Below are 26,771 nucleotides of genomic sequence, written 5' to 3'. Positions count from 1 at the left end.
GCTGAGGCCACTATAGCCAGAAGTTCTGCCCAGCTGCTGGTCCCTCCTTGTTTACCGGTCTCACCCGGGGGCTGGGGTCATGGCAGGCCAGGTCCACCATCCATGGCCAAACAGGGTCCTCATGCATGTCTCCCTCCCTGCTAACAGCCAAGAATCCTCGGAGCTTTGAGACGGCCACTGGGTGGATGAAACTGCCTGCAGCACCCTGGGCTGCTGGGGGAAGGCATCCAGAGACCGAGACCTGGACTGTACAGACAAGGCTGTGCTCTGAGGAGGAAGGCCCAGGTCTCCATATCCCTAAGGCCCCAAGGACAGTCACCAGGGAGTTAACCCCTGACCAACAAACCCCACAAGCAGGGGACAGGAGAAAAGTGGAATCTACAACAGCATATGGAAAAAGGGAATTTTATTTTTTTCAAGAAAATGTACTAACAGGTTGAGGGAAGGAGCACGCTGGCCACTCCCCTGTTCTAAGCAGGGGTTTGAGATGAGGCCAGACCTGACCAGGGCTTGAGAGGAGCTAATGGGACTTCCTGTGGCACTGGGGAGAGGACCAGGCAGGCCCAGGGGTGGGACTTTGTTCTGTTAGCACCAGGAACCGCCCGCACCCATCACTGGACTCAGAGACAGGACAGCGGGAGGCCCCGCTCTGCCTCCACCTGAGCAGTCTGGGGAGGGGCTGGTGGCAGAAGGCTCCCTGCAGGTGGTCATCTGAGTATGATGCTCAGACTAACAGACCAACCTCGGTCCCCCCAGCCCCCTGTAAACATAAGAATGAGTTCGTAACCACAAGCCCCTCAGGACAAGATGAGGGTCCGAGACGTGTGGCTGGGCTTCAAGCGGCCCAGGAGCTGCCGGGCTTTCTCTTGCATGAAGAGCTGGTCCCTGGTCCCCCCGCAGGCCACCGTCTTCCAGGCGCTGGTCATCTGGGAGGAGGCAAGAAAGTTACCATCCAGGCAAGGGCAGCACTCCCCCAGCAAACGCTGTGAGCATGGCCAGGAGAGGGGAACGTTTCTATGACCCTCCTCCCTTTTGAAGCCACCCTTCTTGTGCTCCCTCCACCTTCCCAGCGGCCCTGGAGAAGTTGCTCCTATTTCTGGGCTTCCTCAGATGTAGAACAAGGAGGCTGGACCGGGCGACATGGCTGTGCCCATGTGGCACCAGCCTCCTCATGGGGAAATGTGACAGCCAAGCAGGCTGGTGGGAAGGAGCAGCAAGAAATTCAGACCAACAGACAGTGAGGTGTGAGCAGCCAGAGCAGCCCCTGCCCCTGAAGACAGACACAGGCTAAGCAACTAAATACAGAGACAGTAATTAATTACAGTGAGACCACGCCATACAAGAGGGGCTCATGGCGGGGGGGTGCTTTCCAGCACATGGGCTCCCTCCTCGAGGGACTGGCATCCAGACAGAGATGTGAAGCGTCTGCTAATCAGGGGAACAGAGCCTAAGAAGGGCATTCGGGCAGAGGCAACAGCCCGTGCCAAGTCCCCACAGGTAACACCACGCTGGCGGCCGGCACTCACAGGGGCAGGTGTTGGAAAGTGGCTTCGGGGCTTCGGGGCTGCCACCAGCTTCTCGGGCTTCGCCTGCAGGAAGCCCTCGTTGAGGAGGCTGGTGTCCTCTTTGATGCCCGGCACCATGAAGCTGGAAGAGCTTGACAGGACATTTGTCGGCTGAAATGAAAACGGAGGCAGACTCACCCTTCTGCCACAGGCGTGGTGGGAAAGAAGGAAACCAGTCGCAGCCCAGCAGCTGCACCTCCAGCATACTGGATCTCGGGCAGATGTGGACTTCTTTAAGCCTCAGTGTCCTCTTCCAGACGGGGACTTCTCTGTCAAGTGCCTGTTTCAGAGCCTGGCACCTAACAGGTGCCCAGTAATGCCAGTCCCTTTTCCATGGAGCTGGCTCGGTGCCCCCAGCCTCAGGCAGGGGTGGGGGTAGTCCAGCTTCTCCTGGGACCAGAAATCTCCACGAGCAGCCACAGATGCCAGCATCAACCGGCACACACAGAGCTGCACAAAGTACACACAGCCCGGCCAGCCTCCCAGTTCTGCTCAACCTTTATTCTCCTAATAGTCTGCGGGGCTCAGTGCTCTGATAGGAAAGAACCTGAGGCTTGGGACAACTAAGAGATCCCAGAGAGCATGGGCCAGTGTCGGAACTCCACCAGGCTCACCCCACCCCAAATCCCATGTTCTAAACTACCTAACCACACAGCTTTACTGTTTGGCAAATATTTTATGTGCCCAAGAAAATGCCTGTTGCAGGTCTGGCTGCACGGTACTAAGTCCCCAGCCTCGTGGGGCTCCCTGCCCAGGGCTTCTCTGCAGCAGTCCTAAGTCCCCAGATCTGCATGATCTCATCAGGCAATCCTTTGTCTCTCCCCCCTCCCCGCCACTCCTCTTGCTGCCTCCCACTGGCTGAGGCAGCCCCCTGCCAGCTGCACAAGATCCACAGCGCAGCATGCTTTCTGAGCACAGGCTCTGTGTTGACAACAGCACCTTTCCCGAGCTCAGCCTGGAACTGGACAGCACCCTTCCCAGGGCTGATATGCCCCAACCACCTGCCTGTGCTTCATTGAGGAACGTCACCAACCCTCTCCACATCACCCCAATAAGTAGAGTATGAGAGAAGGGGCTGGGGACCCAGATTCATGGTTTTCAAACATGTTCTAGCAATGCAACTCCAGCAACGCAATAAACCCGTCTATGAAAGACATGTGCAGAGCTGCCCTGACTGAAATCAGGCGTGGGTGTTCAGCCCCACTTTCTCCATCGGCCCCTTATGGCTGAGCCTGACACCCAGAGCCCAGGCCAAGAAGCACCAGGCCAGTCCACCACCAGGATCCCCTCACAGCTAAAGGGTTCTTTCTAAAGGCAGAGGGCCTCCACGAAGACTCCCTTCTCCCTGTGGCAGAGGAGCCTTCTGCAGTTCTGACCCCTTACCAAGGACAGCACCTTGGGCAGCGTGGACATCACCAGCTTCACGTCCTCATCCACGATGTCAAGAGCCAGGGACTTGCGGACCTTCTTGATGGGGCTCCGTCGCAGCTACGGGTAGGGAGGAGGGAGACAGGGCAGATGTTTGGGACTCCCCTGAGTCACCAGCAGCAATTTGGGGACACTTGCCGCAACACCCTGGTCACAGAGCCACACCCTGATGCAGTGGGGCCTTCAAGCCAGGTCCCCAGCTGTCAAGGATTGGGGTGGGGGTGCAGATAGACCAGGAGAACCTGGCACTATCACAGACTCAGTGCCCAGGGCAGACCGTCCTGCCCTAGGCAACCACCGGGAACCAAGACACAAACACCTTACCCAGAGACCCATCCGTCATCCCCGAATGGACCATGCACAGCTCCCAGACCTCTACCATGACAAACACACCCCTAAACAGGCCCAAGAGAGAGTCATCCAAGTTACACCTCAAATACTCACCTGCAGATGAGAAATACAGACACATAAAACCGAGGGACATAGGCCTGTTACAGGAACACCCAGCCCCACACCTGCGCCTCTCAGCAGCAGGCCAGGGGTCAGCTCTGGGACTAACTAACTCAACCCCCAACCCAGCAGTATGCCCATATTGGTACCACCAAGGCTCAGAACCACCATCTGACATGGAGAAGCCAGGGAGGACCCTGGGTCAAGTTCTCTGAAACCACATACCCAGGGGCCCCTGCTCCATGGGCCCCTCCCAGACTGACTGCCCACCTTCCCCACACACCTGTCTGGCACATTCCCATCTTCCCACCTCTCCCCAGAAGAAAGCATCTGCAAAAAAGAGGGACACAGAATCCATCTACTTTTAGGAAATCACATACGTGATGTAGCAGGGGTGTGGCTTCTGGGCTGGCTTGGGACAACCCCAGCCCTGCCCTCTGCACCCAGGTGTCCCTGACCTGTGTCCCCGCCAGCTCTCTACCTCACCTGAAGCAAATGTCCCCCACCTGGCTCACACAGCCCAGATGCATGGCTGAAGTCGTTTGAGGATGTCCCTTTAAATCCTCTCTTGTGCCCCTTTCTACTTACTCCCTTACTGCCATGTGCGTCGGAGGGTCACTGCTGTGTTTGCCTAGTATCTGCCTCTGCCCCCTAAACTCCAGGAGGGAGTGACCACGTCTGGGTCTGTGTCACCATCTTATCCACTGCACCCAGCCCAGAGCCTACTTTAGAAGGGTCCAAACACAATGCTGCTTAAGGGCCTAGCTCAGAGGAGGTAAAGGGAGGGTCCCAAGCACCAGGACCCCACTTAGCACCAGGAGCCCGCTTCTGTGGGTTTTGCTATCGCCCACTCTGTGGAACAAAGGGCATGGGCTACAGCTCCACCCACTTTGCACTCTCTCCCCCTCCCCATGGCTCCGCCTCCCCTGGCCCAGTCTGCCCTGCCTGGCAGGAAGGGGATCTCCAGCCCCACTGGCCACTCACCCCAGCCTTCCTCTTCTGCTTCTCAGGCCTCGCCTCGTCCTCAATGATGAGCTCGATGCCGGCCTCTGAGCGCAGCACCTCTTTCAAATCCTCCTCCAGGTGTGGGGTCTGGGGCTGAGGGTGGGGTGGGGCAGCCCAGGTGAGGCTCCACAGCCAGGCTCTAGGAGCCCGCCACACCCCGGCTGTCCTAGGCAGTGCAGGAAGGAGGCCTGGGGCCAGGATGCAGACCTCACGCTCAGTCCCGCCTTGCAGGACAGACAAGCAGACACTGACCTCAACTCACTGAGGGCTGTCATGAGCCAGAAGTATCCCCACATCACCACAGCAACCCTCACATAACCCTGTGCAACAGCTGTCATCTTCCACAGGGGAGAAATGGGAGGCTCAGAGAGAGCAAGTGCCTAGCCCAAGGTCACAGAGCTGTGGAGTCAGAACCTGCACACGTTTGAGCGCTAACCCCCACCCTCTTGGATCCACACTAACGGGGACTCTTGGTTCCATTTCCTGCTCTTGGGACTGTGGGGTTCCAGGAGACCTCTCTGGCTTCAGGGGTAGTGTACGGCAACCCCTCAAAGACACTCGAAAAGCCCCTACAGGCTTTAATTTCAGTTGCCAAGGCCAGATGTACCCTTTCACAACTACCTGGAAAGCACACCAGTGTCTCAGTGTCTGGGACCTGTATCCCCACCTGAACTAGATAGAGCAGCACTAACTAGTGTTTCACTGGGCTCAGCTCATCAGCTCCGTCCCAGGGCCAGTGAGACCACAGTCAAGAGAACCCCACACTGTGGCAGTGATGGCAGAGGGAGAGACACACCACAGACCCAGTTTACAGGTCAAATGCTTCTTGACAACCTTTCTCTCACCTTCAACTCATTTCTAGAACTCCTGCCTCTGTTTCAGAAAGCCCACGGTGCCAGCTCTGTTTCCACCGGAGAGAGCATGACCATCCCACTGGGAGGAGTGGGGAGAAGGGCAGTCTGCCCACTGCTAGGAAGCTGCCTCCTCACTGGCCCCTCAGGCCCCCCCACAAGGAAGCTTTCCTGTGTGTGAGAGAAAGCTCCAGCCACTGGTCAAAGGCTTCAGTGTGAGGAGCCTTCAGCCATTGCCTCCGAGCCAGTCCTTCTCCATTACAGCCCCTGCCCATCTGCCCCCCGGCACAGGCAGCGCACTGGAAGCGCTGAGCTCTCTAGGCACCAGCGTGTCATGTCGCCCCCCAACCCACCACATGGAGCTTCAGCAGGATGCCACTGCGTCTCAGCACCAGCCAGTGTCCACCCAGCACGTCGCAGGTGCTCAGGAAAGGTCTGTTGAATTGGTGCCTCGGCCTCAGATCCCCCACTTATAAAATGGCATGTTTACAACTCCTCAGGGCTGTCAGGAGAGTCCCATGAGGTCTCAAAGGGGAAGGGCTGTGTGAGCTGTGCACGGCACGGCTCCGAGGATCCGATGGAGCCCACATGTACACCCGCCCAGCTGCACCACGTACCAGGGGCTTTAGTGGTCCGTACTTCTCCAGGGCATTCTTGAATGGGGTTGGCGTGTGGGGAGTGTTGTCCATGGAGTACTTCTGATCTGGGGTCACAAACCTGTCAGGCAGAGGAGCCAGAGCGATGGGCTAGGGGACAGATACCAGCCACTCTGTCATAGGCTGCCCAGGACTCCCACCGTCCCTCCACCTGACCTCTGGCCTCTGCAGCAAGGAGGAAGACCCAGGCATATGGTCTCTTCCCATGGCACTTCCCTACCCACCTTTATATACCTAAGGGTCGCCATCGGGCGCTTAGAGGAGGGGCCAGCCTCAGAAAAGGGAAAGAATAGGACATAGACTAAGATGGCCCTGGAGCCCCAGCCAGGTGGCAGAATGTTTGAGAATGTTGCTCAGTCATTAGCTGATCGATGATGGGTCTTCATAAACAAGGCAGGCCCACAGCCACACTGCAGGCCCAGCAAGAGAAGGATAGGGGAGCAAGGCGAGACTCCAGGAAGATCAAGTCCCTTCCCCAAGCTCTCTCCAGACAGCAGGTGCCACAAGGCGAGCATGTGGCAGGCAGCAGCATTAAGGGAAGACATGTGATGCGAGATGGTGAGGCCAACACATGTGCTTAGCATACCCGAGACCCCTCATAATGACCGCAGTGGGGACACAAATTGGGGAGGGAAAGCTTTAGCAGACAGAATCCTGGGAAGGGTCTGGTCCACAAGCAGAGATACTAAAAAGCTTCTATCTGCACAAGTCCCAACAGCAATCTATGTCTGACGGTGATGGGGAAGCCTGCTGGGGAAGACCCAGAAGGGGCCCCTCACACACACACACACACACACACACTGCAAGCTGGCTGTAGGCAAACCAGCTCTCCACCTACACAAGGCCGGCATGACCTCCATCATCTCGAAGTATCATCACAGCTGACTCCCAGGCCTTACTGGGGCTGTCGGAGGATGTGAGAAACACCCAGGTAGTCAGGAACTTGGGAGCAGAGGCCAAGGTGGACACAGCTGCTGGAAACCCACTCCGGCCTCCTCCCTGGCCTGCCAGCATTCCACAGGAGATAAAAGGCTGGAACAAGGGCAAACCATTCTTCATTTCCTTTCTCGGGACTGAGATTAGACAGGGATCCACTCAATCTCTTCCCAAATTCTTGTTATCTCCCACAAAGGACACAGAGAGGCTCCCCCGCCCCCAGTAAAGATGAAGAATGAGAGATAAGTACTGGTCAAATGTAAACATCTCACAGTTCAAACTGTAGCTCAAAGGGATAGGAATCAGAATCTCAGGACCAAACATCTCTGTGGGACATGGAGCTTTTGCAACAAACATGAGAAAACCCTAGAACCTCTCTAATTCACAGTATCTGCAAGAACTAAGAATACATGCATGTTAGAACACCAAGGGAGGCCAACTTGAGAAGGAAAGACAAAAGACTGCTTGAGATGAAAAAACTGCAACGCAGGGTGCCTGGGTGGCTCAGTGGGTTAAAAGCCTCTGCCTTTGGCTCAGGTCATGATCCCCAGGGTCCTGGGATGAAACCCCACATTGGGCTCTCTGCTCAGCAGGGGGTCCACTTCCTCCTCTCTCTCTGCCTGCCTCTCTACTTGTGATCTCTGTCTCTCTGTCAAATAAATAAATAAAATCTAAAAACAAACAAACAAACAAACAAAAAACAAAAACAAAAAGTCCTGCAACACTGTAAGCTGGAGGGCTCAGCAGGTGGGAAAGTGCAGGAGCAAACTGGAGAATCAGAAGACAGTCCCACAACGTTCTTGCGGAGTTCAAGTGGCTTAGGACAAGCAAGAGGAAGGTGAAGATGGACAGCGACAGAGCAACCGGTGAGACCGTGTAGGGAGGACCTAAAGGTAGAAGGTAAAGGGGCAGATCACCACAGGAAAAAAAAGCGTATTTTCTTAGCTCAAAGTTTGCATCCTAAGTTTGAAAATCAGGGTGGTGGGAGTTAATAAAGAAGCAGCACATCTATATCTAGTTTGGCAAATTTCAGGAATTAACTAAAAAACAAACCAACAAACAAACCCATAAGGATTCAGAGAGAAAGAAAAGATTTGCTACAAAGGAGTAACAGCGGGTTAGGTACCAGATTTCTCCACAACATAAATGCCTAAGAAACCCACGGTTTGGAGTCACAGCTATTCTCCCTCGAGACTTCTACGTTCAGCTCCTGTTGGTGAAAAAATGTAGACAGATAGCCCAGGCATTGGATGGCAGAGACCCCACACCCTCCTCATTCATAGTCTCCTCTCGGAAGAAAATTCAAAAAAGCACTCCATCTAACCCAGAGAAGAATCAAATTTTAAAACCAGGAAGGTCTGTGCTTTATGAACCAGTATAATCTTAACAACTCGATGTGGCCCATCCCCACAGACACACAGGTCTAGTGAACTGACTTCTCCCAACCATGCTCTACACCCTGCTGGCTCCAAACTTAGTGGCCTTCTTTTAGTTCTTTACAACACAAAAAACCACCTTTCTGTCCTTTGCGTTTGCAGTTCGATCTGCCTAGAGTTCCTTTTTCTCAGGATTCTGCAGAGCTCTTCCTTTCTGAAGGGCCATCCCTGATGTTCTAAGTTAGAAGCTCCTTGCTGTTACTCTGTGTTAACCCCAAGGCCTATATAACTCCCCTCACTGTTCCTAGCACCATCAGAAATACACACCTAGTGTGTTTTGTTTCTTGTTAATGAGCCTCCCTTTCAATAAACCATAACTTCTATGGGGGGAGAGATAAAATGGGGAAGGTAGGATATAAAATCAGTGGGAAAGTCAAATTTGGAATAAAGCCCAAATAACTGTTGCCTACTAACACCTGCGTATGTCCCAAAGAATTTTTGGAAGAGGAGGGAGGAAAACCAAAACAGTTTTTTTGTGACAAGAATCTGGATTTAAAGACGAAGCAGCAAGATCTCCACTCCAGTTTGGGCCCAAATGGGACATCAGGGCCAGACTTCCTCTCCTGCCTCAAACAATGAAGCAACGACACACTGTGGAGGACAGGACAGGCTTCAAGACCTGGGCACCAGGCGGCTGAGGAAAGGGACCCAAGAGACAGAGACAGAAGAGGATGGCTCCTGGGCACGGCACAGGGAGGGAAGTGCAGGCGGAGCCCGGCATGACCTGGAATGGAAGAGACAAGGGCAAGTGTTCCGGGAGACCACAGCAGCTCGAGTTTGCACAGCACAGCGTAACCAGAGAAGAGAGAGTTGCATAGGAGGGAACCCCAGACATCTGCAGACGGGCCAGAGTACCCACGGGGCGCTAACTGGTACAAACACATGAGAAGACCACCTGAGATCAGGGGAGAATGATGCAGAAACACCAGAGGGAATAGTACTTCATGCTCATACAGGGCTGGAAACAATGCTTAGTCCCACTGACCAGACTAGAAATCCTCAACACTCACAAGATAGTGGGTACAGCACTGGAGGGTCCTGAACTCACCGCTGCTGTGGTACCGCCTGATAAATCTTAAAAACAAGACCCAAAGGATCAAATTATTTCTAAGTAATTCAACTGTATCCCAGAACAAGGCTCTAAAAAAAAATCTGAGGGGCACCTGGGTGGCTCAGTGGGTTAAGCCGCTGCCTTCGGCTCAGGTCATGATCTCAGGGTCCTGGGATCGAGTCCCACATCGGGCTCTCTGCTCGGCAGGGAGCCTGCTTCCCTCTCGCTCTCTCTCTCTCTCTCTCTCTCTGCCTGCCTCTCTGTCTACTTGTGATCTCTCTCTGTCAAATAAATAAATAAAATCTTAAAAAAAAATAAATAAAATAAAATTAAAATTAAAAAAAATCTGAGAATACAAAAATATATAGCACTCAGCAAAAGTGGAATTCACAACATCTGGCATCCAACCAGATGTCACCAGGCATATACAGAGAAGCAAAGCAGGAGCTAACAATCCAAGCAAAACCCACAATGAAAAGAAAAGCCCATCTACTGAAACTGACCTGAAACTGATACAGAAGCTGAAATCAGCAGGCAAGGATAGTAAGACATTTGTTATCATTGTACTTCATATGTTCGACAATCAAGTCGAGATGGAGGATATTTTACAAGATCTGTTAATATCTGGAGACAGAAACCACAACGCCTAAGATGAAAACACACACCAGATGGGATTACCAGGGACCAGATGCCACAGAGGGAAAGATTAGTCCCTTGAAGACAGGGCACTAGAAACCATCCAAAACTAACCAGAGAGAAAGAAGAGTGAAAACAAGAATAGTAACATCAGTAAGCTGTGGGACAGCTCCACGTGGCGGAATATGTGTGTAATTGTGGAGTCCGTAAAGAGGGCTGCGGGGTGGAAGGCCCAGAAAGCCTATTTGAAGATATAAGGGCTGAAGTGTTTCCAAATTTAATGAAAACCCAAAGATCCAAAAAGCTCAGAGAATACCAAGTATAAGAAACAAAGAACAATCAATCATGGCACACCATAATCAGCTTGTTCAAACCCATTAATAAAACAGTACAGGACAGATGACAGGTGAGCAACATCCCTAAAGCTCAAAGAACAAACCTGTTAGGGCAACTGGGTGGCTCAGTTGGTTAAGCGTCTGCCTTTGGCTCGGGTCATGATCCCAGACCCTGGGATCGAGCCCCTCATTGGGCTCCCTGCTCGTCAGGGAGTCTGCTTTTCCCACTCTGTCTGCCCTTCTCCGCTTGTTTGTGCTCTCTCCTTCTCTCCCTCTCAAAATAAAATCTTTAAGAAAAAAAGGACAAACTTGTCAACCCTGAATTCTATACCCAGCAAAACTACCTTTTAAACACTAAGGCAACTTTTCAGATACAAACCTTCCAGATTCACCAGCAGAGCCCAAACTACAGTGTTAAACATGACATTAAGAAGGAATGTATTACCAGCTGAAAACACAGATCTATAGAAGAATGAAACCAGTGGAAATGCTTCTTCATGTGAAAAAACCCAGAATGGCCCGAGTAGCAACAGCAGATCAGAACAGGGATGAGAAGGAAAAGGAGCAAGAACCATCAATGCCTTTTGTGGTGACGGCATATCCGCTTAAAAGCTGAGATCTGAAAAACTCTGGCTGGAAGAGTGACCGTTCCTCATGCCACGTTATTTGTTAAACTCTAGGTCAACTGTTGAGAGACCAATTTCTGATCAGGGGATTCATAAAGTTTTCCTGAAATTATGTATCATTACAAGAGCTAACACTTCGGAGCTGATTCCTGAATTAAACAGATTACTCAGGAAATAACAAGGCAACGCTCTCCTGCAGCAAAGGCAACAGGCAGAAGCGCAGTTAAGCCACTGTCTCAACCTCAGGATGATGCAGGACGTGCACTCTCGTGAAAGCACTTCCGTAAAAGCACACAGGCGAGTGCCCTGTACAGGTGAGACATGGAGCTTCGGAAGGTAATAGCTGGAGCTGCTCCTGACTGAGCACCACAGAGAAACAGGGAGAACCAGGTCACTTCCGTCCTGCATGCTAAGGTTGCTCAAACCCAGTGGGTTTGCACTTGAAACACAAAATGGGGGGATTTTTCCATGGCTACTTGGACTCTAGTTCTGAGATTAGAAAACCATCTAATTAAAACTGAAGATGAGGAACAGCAAAGATGAAGCTCCAGACAATCCTGACAAAAACAAAGGGCTGTGGTGGCCAGAAGGAGGCCGTCTTCTCGAAACAGTCCCAGGTGTTTTTCCAAAGGGGATCCCAGTCCTGGCTTGGGAAGGGGGCGAAGCCCAAGCTCCTAGACCAGCAGGGTTGGGTGGGCACAGCACACTCACGCCGCATGTTTCTGGTGCAGAGGCGTCTTATCCCGGTGCAGGGGGGTGGTGACCACCACCTTCTGGCTGCACACCGGGGTGGACGTCAGTGAGGGGCTCTCCAGCTCCAGTGTGTCCTGTTTGTTCCAGAAGTTCAAAAACTGCCAGGGAAGAGGAAACAAGACAAAGTGAAAACCTGCAGAGGTGGGGTGAGACACCGGACAGCCCCTGTCCCCACCACCCCCCAACATGGCTGTTCTGTGACAGGGGTCTCCCTTCTGACCTGGAAGCACTCCCCGACCAGGCACTAGAAAATGAAGACCAGGACAGATCGACAGGACCCAACAGCTAGGTTCACATAGACCTGTGGGATTGTCACTGCCCCCAGCCCTGGCTTTTGTGAGGCTGGCAAGGGGGGGCATCCCCCATGCCCACGCTCACAGCACTGCCAACCGTGCTGTCAGGGCAAAGAAAGCTGGCAGTCTTCAGAGCAGCTCTTTTCCGAAGACTAGCTCTCACCCAACCTGTGGACAGGGACAGTGACAATGGTGCTGGTGACATGAACGTGTAGAACAGCTCCTCACACCAGGGCTAAGCATTCACACCAAGAATTCCATGTAGTTTTCACAGATCTTCTGCGATGTAGGTGCCATTACAACACCCCATTTTACAGATAAGAAAGCTGAGACTAAAGAGGTAAAGGTTCTTGTGCTGAGTGCTAGAGACAGGACACAAATCCAGACCTGAGCCAAGTCTGTGGCACTACCCTCCCCCTCTACCCTGAAGGTGCCCCAGTAGCCCAGGGCCACAAGCAGATCTCGGGTCCACAGCCCTGGGCAGGGTCCTCATCACCCTGGGCTGTTTGTTGGGTAGCTCAGGGCTCACCGTCCTCCTTCTCTCATCAGCTGGGCTTATTTGGGCCTGCTATGGGCTGAATGGTGTGGTGTCCTCCCAAATTCCTCTGTAGAAGCCCTGACCCACAGGACCTCAGAACATGAATGTATTTGGAGGCAAGAGACTTCAAAGAGATGATTAAGGTAAAATGAGGTCATAAGGATGGGCCGTCACCGAACATAGCTGGTGTCCTCAAAAGAATCTACGAGAGGCAGGTTAAGAGATTTTAGGAGAAAGGAGATCGAACACAGATGCACACACAAAGGGAGTCCATGTGAAGACACAGAGAAGACAGCCAGCCATCTACAACCATGAGAGGCTCCGAAAAAACTAAACTTGCCCACACTTAATCTCAGCTTCCAGAACTATGAGATTAATTTCTGAAGTTTAAGCATCCTGGTCTGTGGTCCTTTACTGTGGCACCTCTAGCAACTAATACAAGGCCTCTGGCAGAAAAATACCACTAATCACCCCTGACACAGGTCTGGCCTCAATCCTTGCACAGACAATGGGAGTAGCTTCCTAAAACATGCCTCCTCTGGGCCTCTCTCTCTCTCCCACATCCTCAGGGAAAGGGACAGACGTAGTGAGACCCAAAGCCTCCACCCACCATCTTGTGGTCCGGGGACGTGGAAACTCCAAAGTCTGCCTCTCAACCGCCCCCCCCATTTCACCCTCCCAGAGCCCACCACCCCGCTGGCCCCCAGGGCAGTGCATAGCCCTTGTTTACACCTACAGCCCTCCGAAGCCCCTGCCTCCTCCCACTGGCTCTGGACTTCACACTGAGTGCTCCCTCATCTCCATGCCTGTGTTCGAGCTGACAAAACCCAGCTCAAATATCTCTCAGAAGCTCTGAATGCCTCCCTGACATGGAGGGAAGACAGGGTCCCACCTCAGCTCCCCCTAATAGAACTTTCATTACAAACAGGGCAGTACCCAGGACACGACAAGCTCCCAACAACCACAGCACCTTCCACACTACATTCTGCTCAAGTAATTGCAAGCCTGTCCCCAGCACTCACTACCCTCATCAAGGGCAGGGATACGTCACCCTCGCTGTTGCACCCCAAGGCTGGCGAATCTGCTATGAGCGTGTGTGCAAAATGAGACTCTTGTAACAAATACTGAGTCCCTTCTCCTCTTTGCCCAGTTACCACCTACTATTTCCAGCTAAGCAATCCCTCCTCCTCATGGAAGCCTTCCAGATGACACCTTCCCCCCCCCGATGCCCTCACAGAACTATAAGACTAAGACAGCAGGTGTCACATTAATCTGTAGCTTTTCTTATTAGCTGGTTTTCCCACCAGAGCATAAGCTTCTCGAAGGCAGAGCCAGGCCCAGTTTTGCTCCCCTCTATGCCCCCAGCACCTAGCACAGGGCCTCACACACAGCAGACGCTCAGGGAAGCCTTGCTGAATGACATGTGCCGGCGTCCAGGCCCTGTATCAGGCACTGGGGGGTCTGTACACCGAGCCCAGCGAGTGGTCAGGATGGGGTCCACACACCTGGGAGGGCGAAAAGGGCAGGGTCTTGACGGGTGTGCTCTTGGGGGTGAGGCTGTTACAGGAATCCAGGAACGATAGGCTGGCGCTGTTCTCCGTGACAGGGGACAGGGCGACACGCCTCTTCTTCTGCCGCTTGAGCACCGAAGGCGGCGTGCCGATGCCCAAGCCCCCCACTTCAGTGCTGGGGGAGATGGGGATCAGCTCACCCCGACTGCTCCGGCTCAGGTCTGAGATGGTGTGGCCGTCCAGGCGGTACTCGGTCACACTGGGCACCGGGGCAGCAGGCTGGTGGCGCGGCAGCCCTTGCTGCTGCCGGGATGGGGATGGCTGCACCGGGCTGTTGCTGCTGCTACCCTCTGCGGACGGCTCCTCAGGCAGGTCAAATTTACTCAGGTCACACCAAGCATCAGGGTCCTGCCCAGAGAGGGGGGTCAGTAATAACTGCAATCACCCAGCTTCCCAGCAGACACAAGACTCCCTCATTAAAGGACAATATGCAAACGCCAGGCAGGAGCCCACAGCCCAGGAGTCATCACCACGAGCGTGTTCCTGCGTTTCCTCGAGGCTTCTTCTACATCCATATCTCTATCTGCAAACATAGCTGAGGTCACACCGCTCATTCGGCTGCTGGCTGTTATTTTTAAAAAGCGATACTTAAGACAGACAAAAAAGCACAAAGAAAACTCAAGACACCCATCAAGGAGCCTGGGAAATAAAAACTAACCACTGAAGCCCCAGGTCCAGCTCCCCTTGTTCCCATCCTCTGCCTGAACTCAGTATTTACTGTCCTCACACATTGCTCTCAGTTTACCACTTACACGCATCCCTCAATGACAGCTGGGAGTCTGAGTTTTTAGCCTTAGAAAAAAATCATTTCTATATACTGCTTCTTATCCATTTAAAGTTATACTACTAATAATAGTGCTTAATTCTATTACTACGAGTTGGATGTTTACTATTAATAAATGTCAGTTATCATATGAAAATTTTCCAACTTTTGTAACACATTTTATGACTGAGAAATATTCAATCATATGAATGTATTAGTTACTTTACCATCCCCCTCTTCTGCTGGGACATTGTTTATTCCCTTAGTTTTTAAAATTTAAAAATAACATCTTCGTGAACATCTTGGATACAAATCTTCTCCTAGAAGTGAAGTCTTAGGCCCGAGGCTGTGAGGCAGGGTTTACGGGTCCTGATCTGCGTGGCCACACTCCTGGAGAATGGACTCCGCTGTGCTCCACGTACCTGTCAGTCACAGAGGCCTCCTGGGCCACTTTGCCTAAACCATCTCCAATCCCACAAGAACCTGCCAGACAAGCGTTACCTTCCTCCTTCCCAGGCCAGAGACGGTACAATCTACCCAAAGTCACTTAAGTTTCTGGGAGCATTTCTGAGTCATACCCAGGTCTTCCTTCCTTTGCCCAATAAATTACAATCCGGCCACAGGGCTGCTGGAGAGAGAAGCTTCTGCCTTGGTCCCTGGAGCTTTGGCCCTGAGTAGGCCCAGATCCCCCTGATGCCTGCTGGTCCTTGGGACTTGCAGGAGCGTGGGCAGTTCATCCCCAAGGGTGGAGACCAGCTCAGGGCAGTACTGACTTTAGGCCCACACTCCAAGCAGCAAACCCCAGCCTCGAGGAGGCCCCAGACTGATGGCGTCTAATGGACCAGAAACAGATCCTACAAACACCGTGTGGAGGAACAGACGGACAGACGGCAGTGTTTCCACAAATGCGGTAACAGAGCGTGGATATTATTAGGTGGCAGGTAAGGAGCCCGGCCTGTGGTGGGTATTCACATGTCAGCTGCTGGTTACTAATTAAGCATTCGGCTGGGCATACAGTAGCCACTCAATGCACCTAAGCTCCTCCTGCCCCTCTCTGGGCCCATCAAGCAGAAGAGCCAGAGCAGTGCGAGGATGAAGGCAGGTAACAGCATGAGAGGCCAATGGGGCCGGGCACAGAATGTGTCCTGCATTCATCTAAGTCTCCCCTTAGGGCCCAAGCCAGGGACTACCCCTGGCAGCCAGGAGCTATTTACTGAGCGCACTGACAGGCTCTCAAATTTCCTGGAGTGGAGGGGCCACCGCAGCTAGATGCTGTAGCCGGGACCAGTCCCAAACTCTGGAGCAAGAGGTGGTCAAGATAGCCAAGACCACCGAGCTTACTCAGTGTGACCACGGGGACACTACTTAACCCCCCTGAGCCTCAGGCTCATCTAGAAAACAGAGAAAGAACATACCTCATAGGATACTGTGGGGATTATACACGGAACCCAGAGCCTGGCATTTAGATGCTCGACAAACAGTGTCGTTATCCTTAGCAAGGATGGGGAAGCCCGAGTGGGAAGGTGAATGTGGGGTGCCTCCCACTGAACTCCGCTGTCCCTAGTTGTCACCTATCACGCCTGTCACCCATCACCTCATGAAACCTGCTCCGCATGGCAGGCCTGGCTGACACAGCAGGAGATGCAGCCCCCACTGAGCTGTCCCTGGCAAGGTTCAATCCACAGCTAAGGCGGCCTCCAGCAGGGTTACTGGAGTTACCAGAACCCACTCAACACACCAGACCCCGCCCTACATCCAATGGGGCAAGCACTAGGCTCTTCCCTGCGGTATTCTGGGCCTCAAACACCCTCCCCTCATCATCCTTGAGGTCTCAGGGCAGTGCCACCTCCTCTGGGGACCCTCCCACCCCACCTGCACTGTGGCACATGAGGGCAGGGACCACATGGCCACCATCTGTGTCCCCAGGCCCTGTATCCCAGCTGGGCACTCTGCGTCAGCCCAGGAGACAGTCGTGGGATGACGGAGTGAACAGAAGGATGCCCGCCCATCAGAGAAGCACTCCTGGTTGGCAGGTGCTCTGTGCCCACTGTGAAGTGCCATGACCAACATTACCGACTCGATCAAGTCCAGGGCTTCCGAGAGGCTGGACCCCACGGCAGGGATGATGAGGTTTGCAGCCTCCACCACCCACTTATAGGGCAGGCTAATTTCCGGCGAGGAGCCGTCCTGGTCTTCACGCTTTGGGAAGTCCTCCAAGGGCTCCGGCGTCCGCACTCCATCCAGGTGTGCAGGCACAGCTCCCTGCTCTGTCGAGGCGGTGGCTGCCATGGCCTCCTCCTCACTGCTTTCCTCTTCCTTCACAGCAGGAAGCAGGGGGGGCCAGCTGGTCACGAGACTTCCCTGCTGGACACGAGGGCATGGGGTTCTTGTTATGAGATGGGACACTGTGTAGTACTCTAGCGAAAAACATACAACCTGGAGCGGCTGGCTGCCTCAGTCTCAGAGCGAGCGACTCTTTCTCGGAGTCCTGAGCTCGAGCCTCACATCAGGCACAGAGGTTATTCAACATTAAAAATTTAAATAAAATAAAATTAAAATGTACAACCTGCTCTAATAGGGAAACTAGGATGAATCTAAATTGAGAGACAAACGGGAGGCTGGGTGGCTCAGTCAGTAAAGCGTCCAACTCTTGATCTCAGTCAGGTCTTGATTTCAGGGTTGTTCAGAGTTCAGGCCCCACACTGGGCTCCACACTAGGAATGGAGCTTACTTATACATAAACAAGTAAAAAGAGAAAGAAAGACAGACAGAAAGAAAGACAGACCACAAAATAACTGGCATTATCCTACACTTCAAAGATATCAGCATCATGAAAGGCTAAGAAAGGTTAAGGAACTATTCAGATTAAAAAGAGACAAGAGATACAATAACTAAGTCTACTTCTAGACTGTATTGTGGGCAGGAAAATGGAATCTGGACTGTAGATTTGTTCAAAGCCCTGAATCAGGACTTAAAATCCCTGAACTGAACAAAAACATACATGTGAGTATGTAAGCCAAGGTCCTTATTCTTAGGAAACACAGACTCAGTATTACGGGATAGAGAAGCAAATGGCTCAGATAAAATAGTAGTACCTGTATACAGAAAAATAAAGCAAATCCGGCAAATGTTAAAAACTAACAAATCTAGAGACACCTGGCTGGCTCAGTCAGGAGAGCATGCAACTCTTAATCTCAGGGTTGTGAGTCTGAATCCCACATCGGGTGCAGAGATAACTTAAAACATTTTTTAAAAATCCTTAAAAAGGGGTGCCTGGGTGGCTCAGTGGGTTAAGCCACTGCCTTCGGCTTAGGTCATGATCTCAAGGTCTTGGGATCAAGCCCCACATTGGGCTCTCTGCTCAGTGGGGAGCCTGCTTCTCCCTCTCTCTCTGCCTGCCTCTCTGCCTACTTGTGATCTCTGTCTGTCAAATGAATAAATAAAATCTTAAAAAAAAAAAATTCCTTAAAAAAAAAAAAAAAACAACTAATGAATCTAGTGAAGAGTATTATGGGAATTCTTTGTACTATTCTTGTAACTTTTCTGTATGCTTAATATCATTTCAAAATAAATGTTTGGAAAATGAGTGTGTACTAATTTTGTGACAAAAAAAAAAAAGATGAAAATCATTTGAGGCAATAGCTCTCCTGGCAGAACCCTGAAACTAAGGTTGACATGTTAACCTTACATATCCCAGTATAGCCTTGAGAAGAGCACATGTGATCAACAAGGCTTCTCAAGGGCAAGGAACATGATCCCACATCCCTGAGGAGGGCCAAACGGCATCAGGAAGAGTTATGCAGGCTCTGGATTCAGCCAGAGCTTGGCCATTTTTGCTGGCCCACCTTGAGCTGTGTGTGCGTCAGCTCTCTTGCCTATAAAATGAGGACCCTGAGGAGGTCAGCAGCGAAGCCAGCAGCGCCCAGCATACACTGTGGCTATTACTGCTATCACTATCAAGTGAACAGGGTGGAAATGGTTTGTGATCTAGGCAAAGGAAGAAAAGGATTAGAGGGGCGCCTGGGTGGCTCAGTGGGTTAAGCCGCTGCCTTCGGCTCAGGTCATGATCCCAGGTCCTGGGTTTGAGCCCCACATCGGGCTTTCTGCTCAGCAGGGAGCCTGCTTCCTCCTCTCTCTCTGCCTGCCTCTCTGCCTACTTGTGATTTCTCTCTGTCAAATAAATAAATAAAATCTTTAAAAAAAAAAAAAAGAAAAAGAAAAGGATTAGATAAGAACAGATTTGATTGAAAACTTGTAACTGCAATGATGAAAGGGGAAGAATGCCATGAATGCTATTGAAGGGTTTGAATGTGGGAATCCCACTTCAGAAACAGCTGTGTTGAAAAATGGCTTGGTGATTTTATTTAAAATTCGGAATACACTTACCATACGACCCAACAATCCCAAACGTAGATGTTTACCCAAGAGACATGAAAACTTATGTTCACACAAAATCTTGAACGCAGATGCCTATAGCAGCTTTATTTGGGAACAGCTAGAAACGACGTACCTCAGCTGGTAAACAGATAAAGAATGGTACTCCCAGACCAACAGACTGTCACTCAGCAGTTCAGAGGAACAAATCACTGACAGTCGCAGTCACATGGATGAATCGTAATGCGTTAATAGCTAAGCGGAAGAGAACAGTCATAGCAGAGTACGGACTGTGTGATTCCGTTGACGCAACATCCTTTTGAAGGTAAAACTACAGAGATAGAAAACAGAGAAGCAGCTGCCAGGGGCTGAGTGCTTGGGAACTTCAGGGGGTGTTGAAAATGTCCTCCAGCTTGACTGAGGTGTGGGTTACCTTTGTCAAAACACACAGAACTATCTACTAAAAGGTGCATTTACTGTCTATAAACTACATCTTTATAAAGTGAAGGGATGAGGAAAATCCGAGTTTCCCAAGCTAGGAAAAGGGAGTATATGGTACAGGGGTAATAGCCTTAAGACATAAATAAAAGTTTATGAATGACCAAAAAAACCCCAATTAATTTGGGTAAAGGAAAATCAATAAGCCAAAGAAAAATGGTAAACCTCACAAGTAAAAGAAATCAAACCCAAATGATAGTCTGTTGTTGCTCATAAAATTGGCAAAGTTTTTTTGTTTTGTTTTTAATGAGAGAGAGAGAGAATCCTAAGCAGGTTCCACATCCAGTGTGGAGCCCCGAACCAATTCAGGCCTCGATCTCACGACTCTGAGAGCATGACCTGAGCAGAAACCAAGAGTTGGATGCTTTACCAACTGAGCCACCCAGGAACCCCGGCAAAGGTATTTTCAATATAGTCACAGCCAGTCACAACAACAGTGTGGGAAACAGGCAGTGCCATATGCTGCTAACAGGACAAAAGGGTACCAACACTCAAGTGGCGATTTGGTGATGCGTGTAAAAATTTCACGTGTCCGTACCTTCTGACGCAGTCATGCCACATCTGTAAGAACTAACCCACATTAATAAGTACATGCACAAAGAATAGGAATGATGATGTTCACTGCAGCGTCTTAACAGAAATGGTGACAGATGTTCATCAGCAGGTCACGACAAGACATAACAGATTCAAGAACGGTGTAAAGCTCTGTATGCACAAAATGACATGGAAAGATTTCCGAAGAAACTGTATGGCAGTAAGTTATCACAATCTCATTTTCAACATATTGCCCTTAATTAGAAATGTTGGCAAACACATTAAACAATATATTGGTTCTCTCTGGCAGTTGAGATTAGCAGGCTCTGCTTCTGTAATACTCAGTTCTGTAAAGTTTGTAACTCTTTACAGGAACCCTGCATTGCTTTTGAAGTATGGGGACAAGAACTACAATTGCAAGCCTGATTGGTGAGTGGGGAGAACAGGAGTTGGTCCCATAGACACATTAATAGGCAAACCTTTTCTGGCAGACAATCTAGCAAAACGTATTAGAAATTTTTCAAGAGGGCTCAGTTGGTTAAGCAACTGCCTTCGGCTCAGGTCATGATCCCAGAGTCCCGGCATCAAGTCCCACATTGGGCTCCCAGCTCCGTGAGGAGTCTGCTTCCCGTATGACCTCCTTGTCTCTCATGCTCTCTCTCAATCTCTCTCTCTCAAGTAAATAAATAAAATCTTAAAAAAAAAAAAAAATTTTTTTTTCAAGAAATGTGTCTCAATCCATCTCCAGGAATTTCTAAAGAAATAACGAGCCCATGCACAGTGATTTGAGTTACAAGGATGGTCGTTGAAGTTTTGTTTCTAATTTTATTTATTTATTTTTAAAAGATTTTATTTATTTGATGGAGAAAGAGATAGCAAGAGAAGGAACACAAGCAGCAGAGGGAAAGGGAGAAGCTTCCTACCTAGCAGCAAGCCCAATACGGGGCTCAATCCCAGGACCCTGGGATCATGACCTGAGCTGAAGGCAGATGCTTAACCATCTGAGCCACCCAGGCACCCCTGGCTTTGTTCCTAATTTTTAAAATTAGATATAACCATATTACATAAACAGCACAAGAGAACCATGAAAATGATGCTGGAGATGAAATGAGGCTGAAAACAACACCCTCACTGACCCCCGGGGCTCATCCTGGCCCAGCACAGCCCGCACTCCAGAAGAAAAGTGCCAGAGGCAAAAGCGAGGTCAAACACTAACTTTCAGCCCAGGATTTTCAGAGACCGAAGAAGGTCTGCCCACTTCCCCTCCATCCTAAAAAGTGACTGTGTCTGCTGATGATGCCCGTGGTTTCTCTTTGTGGAACGTATGCTTCTTCTTCAACCAGAAGTAAAAGGCTTGAAAACATGTTACTTAGATACTCAACAAAGTATGAGAAGTAGACTCCACTGGTTAGGGGATGTGTGGGGAGCCCAGATTGGAATAAGTCAATTTACGTTCTGTTCGAGATCTTTCTCTACTGTTTGTTATTCTACAGAAGCATTCATACCAGGGAATCAGGAGATACTCTCTCAAGTTGAAAAATTGAGAAACAGAAGCAAGAATGTGATGCAATGCCGCAGCGGAGAGTCACAGCCCTGGAGGGGTCGCAGGTTCTAGTGAGCCAGTAAGAATAGGGAAGGGGGAGCGTGAAGAAAGCTCACTCACTAGTTCACAATCCCAGAAGAGACTAGAACACAGCACAGGGGGAGTGCGTTACCTCCAATGACTCAGCATTGTCAAATCCTCATTCTTGGACACATTTCCTTCAAATCCTTTTTATTTTTATTTTTTTTAAAGATTTTATTTATTTATTTGATAGACAGAGATCACAAGTAGTCAGAGAGGCAGGCACGGAGAGAGAAGGAAGCAGGCTCCCTGCTGAGCAGAGAGCCCTATGTGGGGCTCCATCCCAGAACCCTGGGATCATGACCTGAGCCGAAGGCAGAGGCTTTAACCCACTGAGCCACCCAGGCACCCCCCTCCTTTTTTTTTTTAAGATTTTTTTTAAGTATCCTTTTTGAGAAAAAGAGAGAGCACAAGCAGGGGGAGCAGTAGGCAGAGGGAAAAGCAGGCTCCTGCTGATCAAGGAGCCCAATGCGGGGCTCAATCACAGGACCCTGAGATCATGACCAGAGCCAAAGGCAGATGCTTAACCCACTGAGCCACCCAGGCATGCCCAAATCTTTTTAAGTTTATTTACTTACTTTTGTAATCCCTATACCCAATGTGGGGGTGAACTCACAACCCTTACATCAAGAGTCACAAGCTCTTCTGAGCCAGCCAAGTACCCCAAATCTTTATTTGTAAAGAATAAGTCATTGGGGCGCCTGGGTGGCTCAGTGGGTTAAGCATCTGCCTTTGGCTCTGGTCATGATCTTAGGGTCCTGGGATTGAGCCCCACGTCAGACTCCCTGCTCAGTGGGGTGACTGCTTCTCCCTCTCCCCCTGCCTCTACCCCATTTATACCCCATCAAATAAATAAATAAAATCTTAAAAAAAAAAAAAAAAGAATAAATCATTAGAAAAAATAGTTTTAAAATTTCAATAAAAAGTTTGCTCTGGGGGCACCTGGGTGGCTCAGCAGGGAGCCTACTTCCCCCCGTCCTCTGCCTGCCTCTCTGCGTACTTGTGATCTCTCTCTGTCAAATAAATAAATAAAATCTTAAAAAAAAAAAAAAAAAAAAAAGCTTGTTCCGGAGTATGGGGTGGGAAATGTTAACACCTGCATACTGGTTTCGTTTTTACAATTGTAAACGTAATACCATATAACTTCATTGTATGATTTTCTAGAAAACTGTATGGAATTATAGACAGAAAACAGGGATGCCTGGGATGAGGGAAAAGCACTGATGAAAAGGAAAACAAGGGAACATGGCGGGTGATGGAAAGGTCTGTATCTCGATGTGGTTTCATAGTTATCAGACAGTATGTTTTTTGTCATGACTCAGAACTGTACACTAAATGCCATGGATTTTACTGTAAGTGAATTAGACCTCAATAAATAATTTTTTCTTCAATTGCCAACCTGCTTTAAGTATGAAAAGCCTAGGAAGGGTGACAGGTAGAAAGGAAGCTGTTGCTAAGGACAGAGGAGGCTTAGGACGGACCTCTTCAACCCAACCCTCCACTTTATATGTCAGCTTGTTCTGTCGTCCTTCACCTGCGGGCAGACAAGTGTCAGGTCTGTGCAGAGTTATGGGACAAGGAAGGGCCCTGGTGAGGGAGATGCAGCCCAGGACACCCGGTGGCAGGAAGTCATGAACAGCTGTGGCGAAGATGAAAAGGAAAGAACAGGTGTTAAATGAGATGGGCGGGGATAAACACGGAACCCAGAGCTGGGCCCTGGGGCTGAGCGGCCTCAGCCAGCCGTCTCACCTGCTCCTCCACGGGGCGGGCACTCTGGCAGCCATCCTTGTCCTCGAGCTCCAACAGCAAGTACACAGGGGGCTTGCAGTCTTTGGACTCACTCAGGAAGCCACCTGTGTCCACCTTCCTTTTGATGGTGGAGTTCCAGTGATTCTTCACAGCATTGTCTGTCCTGCGGGGGCCAAGAGGGGACCTTTCAACTCAGAAGTGGCACGAGCCATGTCCCGGACCTCCCTGAGTGGAGTTCCCGCTTCCGTAAATGAGGTCAACCCGATGACTCCACAGTCTCTTTTTTTAAATAGGTTCCATGCCCAGCGTGGAGCCCAGTGTGGGGCCTGAACTCACGACCCTGAGATCAAGACCTGAACTGAGATCAAGAGTCAGATACTCAGCTGACTGAGCCACCCAGGCACCCTGACTCTAAGGTCTCTTAGCTCTAAAATGAAGTCACACGTGCATCTAGCCCTCAGTGATTTATACATATTTCCACTAACCTCAGCAAAATAAGCAGAGATTTTATTCAGCCTATGGTAAAAATCACACAGCTGAAATGTTTTTGAAGCTCGAATTCCCTTTTCCACTCACTTTGCATCTGTAAAACTAGAAGCAAAGCCCTGCCTGCTAAGCTCCATCCTGAGGCTCACGGTGACCTTGAATGCAAGCCCTGGTCCTCCTTTCAGATGGCAAATGGCCACAGAGGGCAGAGTTGGATGGCACAAAGGGTCTGATATGGGTCACTCTGAGCCTCTGTTACTTTATCTGGAGAATCAGGAGATGACTTCATACTCCATCACTTACTGATGAGTAACTGGGGAGACACACGTATTATAAGCAGAGAGCAGCACAGTATTACAGAAGCAGAGTACTAGAGTGTGGAAGTGGAGAGAAGTACAAGAAGAGAAAGCAGGGGCGTCTGGGTGGCTCAGTGGGTTAAGCCGCTGCCTTCGGCTCAGGTCATGATCTCAGGGTCCTGGGATCGAGGCCCGCTTCGGGCTCTCTGCTCAGCAGGGAGCCTGCTTCCCTCTCTCTCTCTCTCTCTGCCTGCCTCTCCATCTACTTGTGATCTCTCTCTGTCAAATAAATAAATAAAATCTTTAAAAAAAAAAAAAAAAGAAGAGAAAGCAGACTGGTACAGATAGACTAGCAGAGCAGGAGAAAACTGTACGGTGGTATGCAAATACAGCCCAGTACAGCGGCACCGAAATGTAACGTGTAGAGAAGCAGGTGGCAGTTCGGAAGTATCAGAGTAGCACACAGCAAACGCAGTAAGCAGCACGTGCGGCCGAGTATTGTAGAACAGGGCAGGAAAGGCCTACAGAAGCCCACAGCAGCAGCTGCTGCAGGACCGCGGGGAGCAGATAGACTGAGCACAGACCAGTGCAGCACCACGGAAGCGTGCAGCAGCAGAGCCGTAGAGAAGAGGGTAGGAGAGCAGCACAGACGCGCATGGCAGAACAGCAGCATGGCCCATCAGACTACAATACAGAGACGCAGGCACATGGTAGGCGCTCCCTACTGCAGGAGTCCAAGCACGGTGCTCTTCCCCTGAATTGTGAATGGGCATGATGAATGGCCGGACTGAGCCACCAGTCAAAGAGGTGGGTCGGCATCTCGAAACTCTCCCACCGTGGGCTGTCCTGACCGGGCAGGGGTGTGGGCAGTATGGGGAGGTTGCTGGGGACCAACCGCAGTCTGGAAGACAGAGAGACACCCCCACCAAGGACTGAAGGATGAGTGTGTTGGCTACATAAGGGGCACAAGCAGTGTGCATCCTAGGCCAACAGAGGAGAGCACCAGGGAGTTCTCAGAGGGAGCTCTCCATGTGTTTGGGGCTGAGAGGAGGGCAGACAGCCAAAGCCCAATGGGTAAGCAAGGGTGACAGTGCCTCAAGGCCAGGCTGGTGGCATCAGCAAGGCCAGGCTGGTGGCATCAGCCAGGCCAGGCAGGTCACACGGGGAGAGAGACCCAGGTCTTCAACCCAAGCACTAGGAGAAGCAGTTAGGATAACACACTCAGGTTTGAGTTTTGAAACTAGACCATTCCAGACTTCAGAGGAAAGACACCATCCAGCATTTTATCTCCTCTCCCTCCCAGGACCACAGTGTCATGACAAAGGAGTAAAAATAAAACTGAATAAGGGGGAAATGCCTAAGGACAAAGAGAACAGGGTAGAAAACAGCCACAAATAAAGAGATTTATTTAAGTTTTCAGAAGATGGAAAGCACTTAAGGGAACAATAAGCAACTTAGGAGAGGGGAGTTGACCCTGGAGGAAGATTCTGGCAAGAATGGAGTCAAGTCTTCCCGATGCTCCCCCCAAGCCCCCAAGAGGCTCTTAGAGGGACCAGGTACAGCAAGGAATAGAAAACAGAGCAGTGGATTGGATGTCTAGATCCTGGCCCTAACCACACAGGCAGGAACAAGAGAAGTTTATTCTCTAAGAAAAAGGACAAGGCAACCGTGGCAGAGGGCAGGCGTGGTGCACAGAGCTCCAACAGGCACCAGAGGAAAATCGGTACACAGAGTAGGAGGGCCCCAGGCTCTTTCTCCCTGCCCTGGTCCAGCATTGCCTATAAAGCCAGGTCCGGGCAGCCCTAGGCAAGAATCTGAAGGACTCCTTCCTCTCTGGGAAAAGTGAACAACTGCAAAAAAGTGGGACTGACTCTTGGACTACGCCCCAAGAGCGCAGTGGATGCCCTCACCCCCTGGGAACATCCCGGCCTGCCCCAGCCCCTGGCCCCCGGCCCCTGGCCCAGCTGGCAGCTCACCTCCCCGGCAACATCTTGGCGATCTCGGCCCAGCGGTTGCCGAGCACCTTGTGGGCCTCACAGATGATGCGGTCCTCCTCCTCCGTCCAGCAGGATTTCTTTACCTCAGGGTTGAGGTGGTTGTGCCAGCGCTCACGGCACTGCTTCCCCAGCCGGCCCTTCAGGTGCTTGGCGATCAGCGTCCACTGCTTTGTGCCGTACTTCTTGACCAGCTCGATGACCTTGGAAAAGGTCTCTGTGAGGCCAAGGGCATTCGCCCCTCCCTCGCCCCCTAACAGAACAGTGCAGTTCCTTCCACATAAGCCTCATCTCACCGAGGCCCTGAAAGGAACAGCTGGACA

At 50.8% G+C, this 26,771-nt stretch overlaps 1 protein-coding gene across 4 annotated transcripts in view; it reads right to left on the bottom strand.

The window, feature by feature from the left end:
• Nucleotides 1–389: 389 nt before the first annotated feature.
• The window catches only part of MYBL2 (MYB proto-oncogene like 2), a 36,431-nt gene continuing 10,049 nt past the window's right edge, over nt 390–26,771 (bottom strand). The window contains exons 5-14 of one of the 4 annotated variants that reach the window (XM_047745451.1): nt 26,431–26,651; nt 23,673–23,835; nt 16,967–17,257; nt 14,065–14,478; nt 11,687–11,826; nt 5,917–6,016; nt 4,428–4,541; nt 2,961–3,053; nt 1,527–1,676; nt 390–926 (exon numbers count right to left, since the gene is read on the bottom strand). In XM_047745451.1, the coding sequence (XP_047601407.1) occupies nt 798–926; nt 1,527–1,676; nt 2,961–3,053; nt 4,428–4,541; nt 5,917–6,016; nt 11,687–11,826; nt 14,065–14,478; nt 16,967–17,257; nt 23,673–23,835; nt 26,431–26,651 (1,815 nt within the window). In that variant the 3' untranslated portion in view covers nt 390–797. Of the gene's footprint in view, nt 927–1,526; nt 1,677–2,948; nt 3,054–4,427; nt 4,542–5,916; nt 6,017–11,686; nt 11,827–14,064; nt 14,479–16,966; nt 17,258–23,672; nt 23,836–26,430; nt 26,652–26,771 lie in introns of all 4 variants that reach the window. The other 3 variants (XM_047745449.1, XM_047745452.1, XM_047745450.1) reach the window with 3 other exon arrangements.

This window comes from Lutra lutra, chromosome 9 (assembly GCF_902655055.1).
Source record: "Lutra lutra chromosome 9, mLutLut1.2, whole genome shotgun sequence".
Taxonomy (NCBI): domain Eukaryota; kingdom Metazoa; phylum Chordata; class Mammalia; order Carnivora; family Mustelidae; genus Lutra; species Lutra lutra.
The sequence above is the reverse complement of the archived record's forward strand: the minus strand, read 5'-3'. Positions and strand labels throughout refer to the sequence as shown.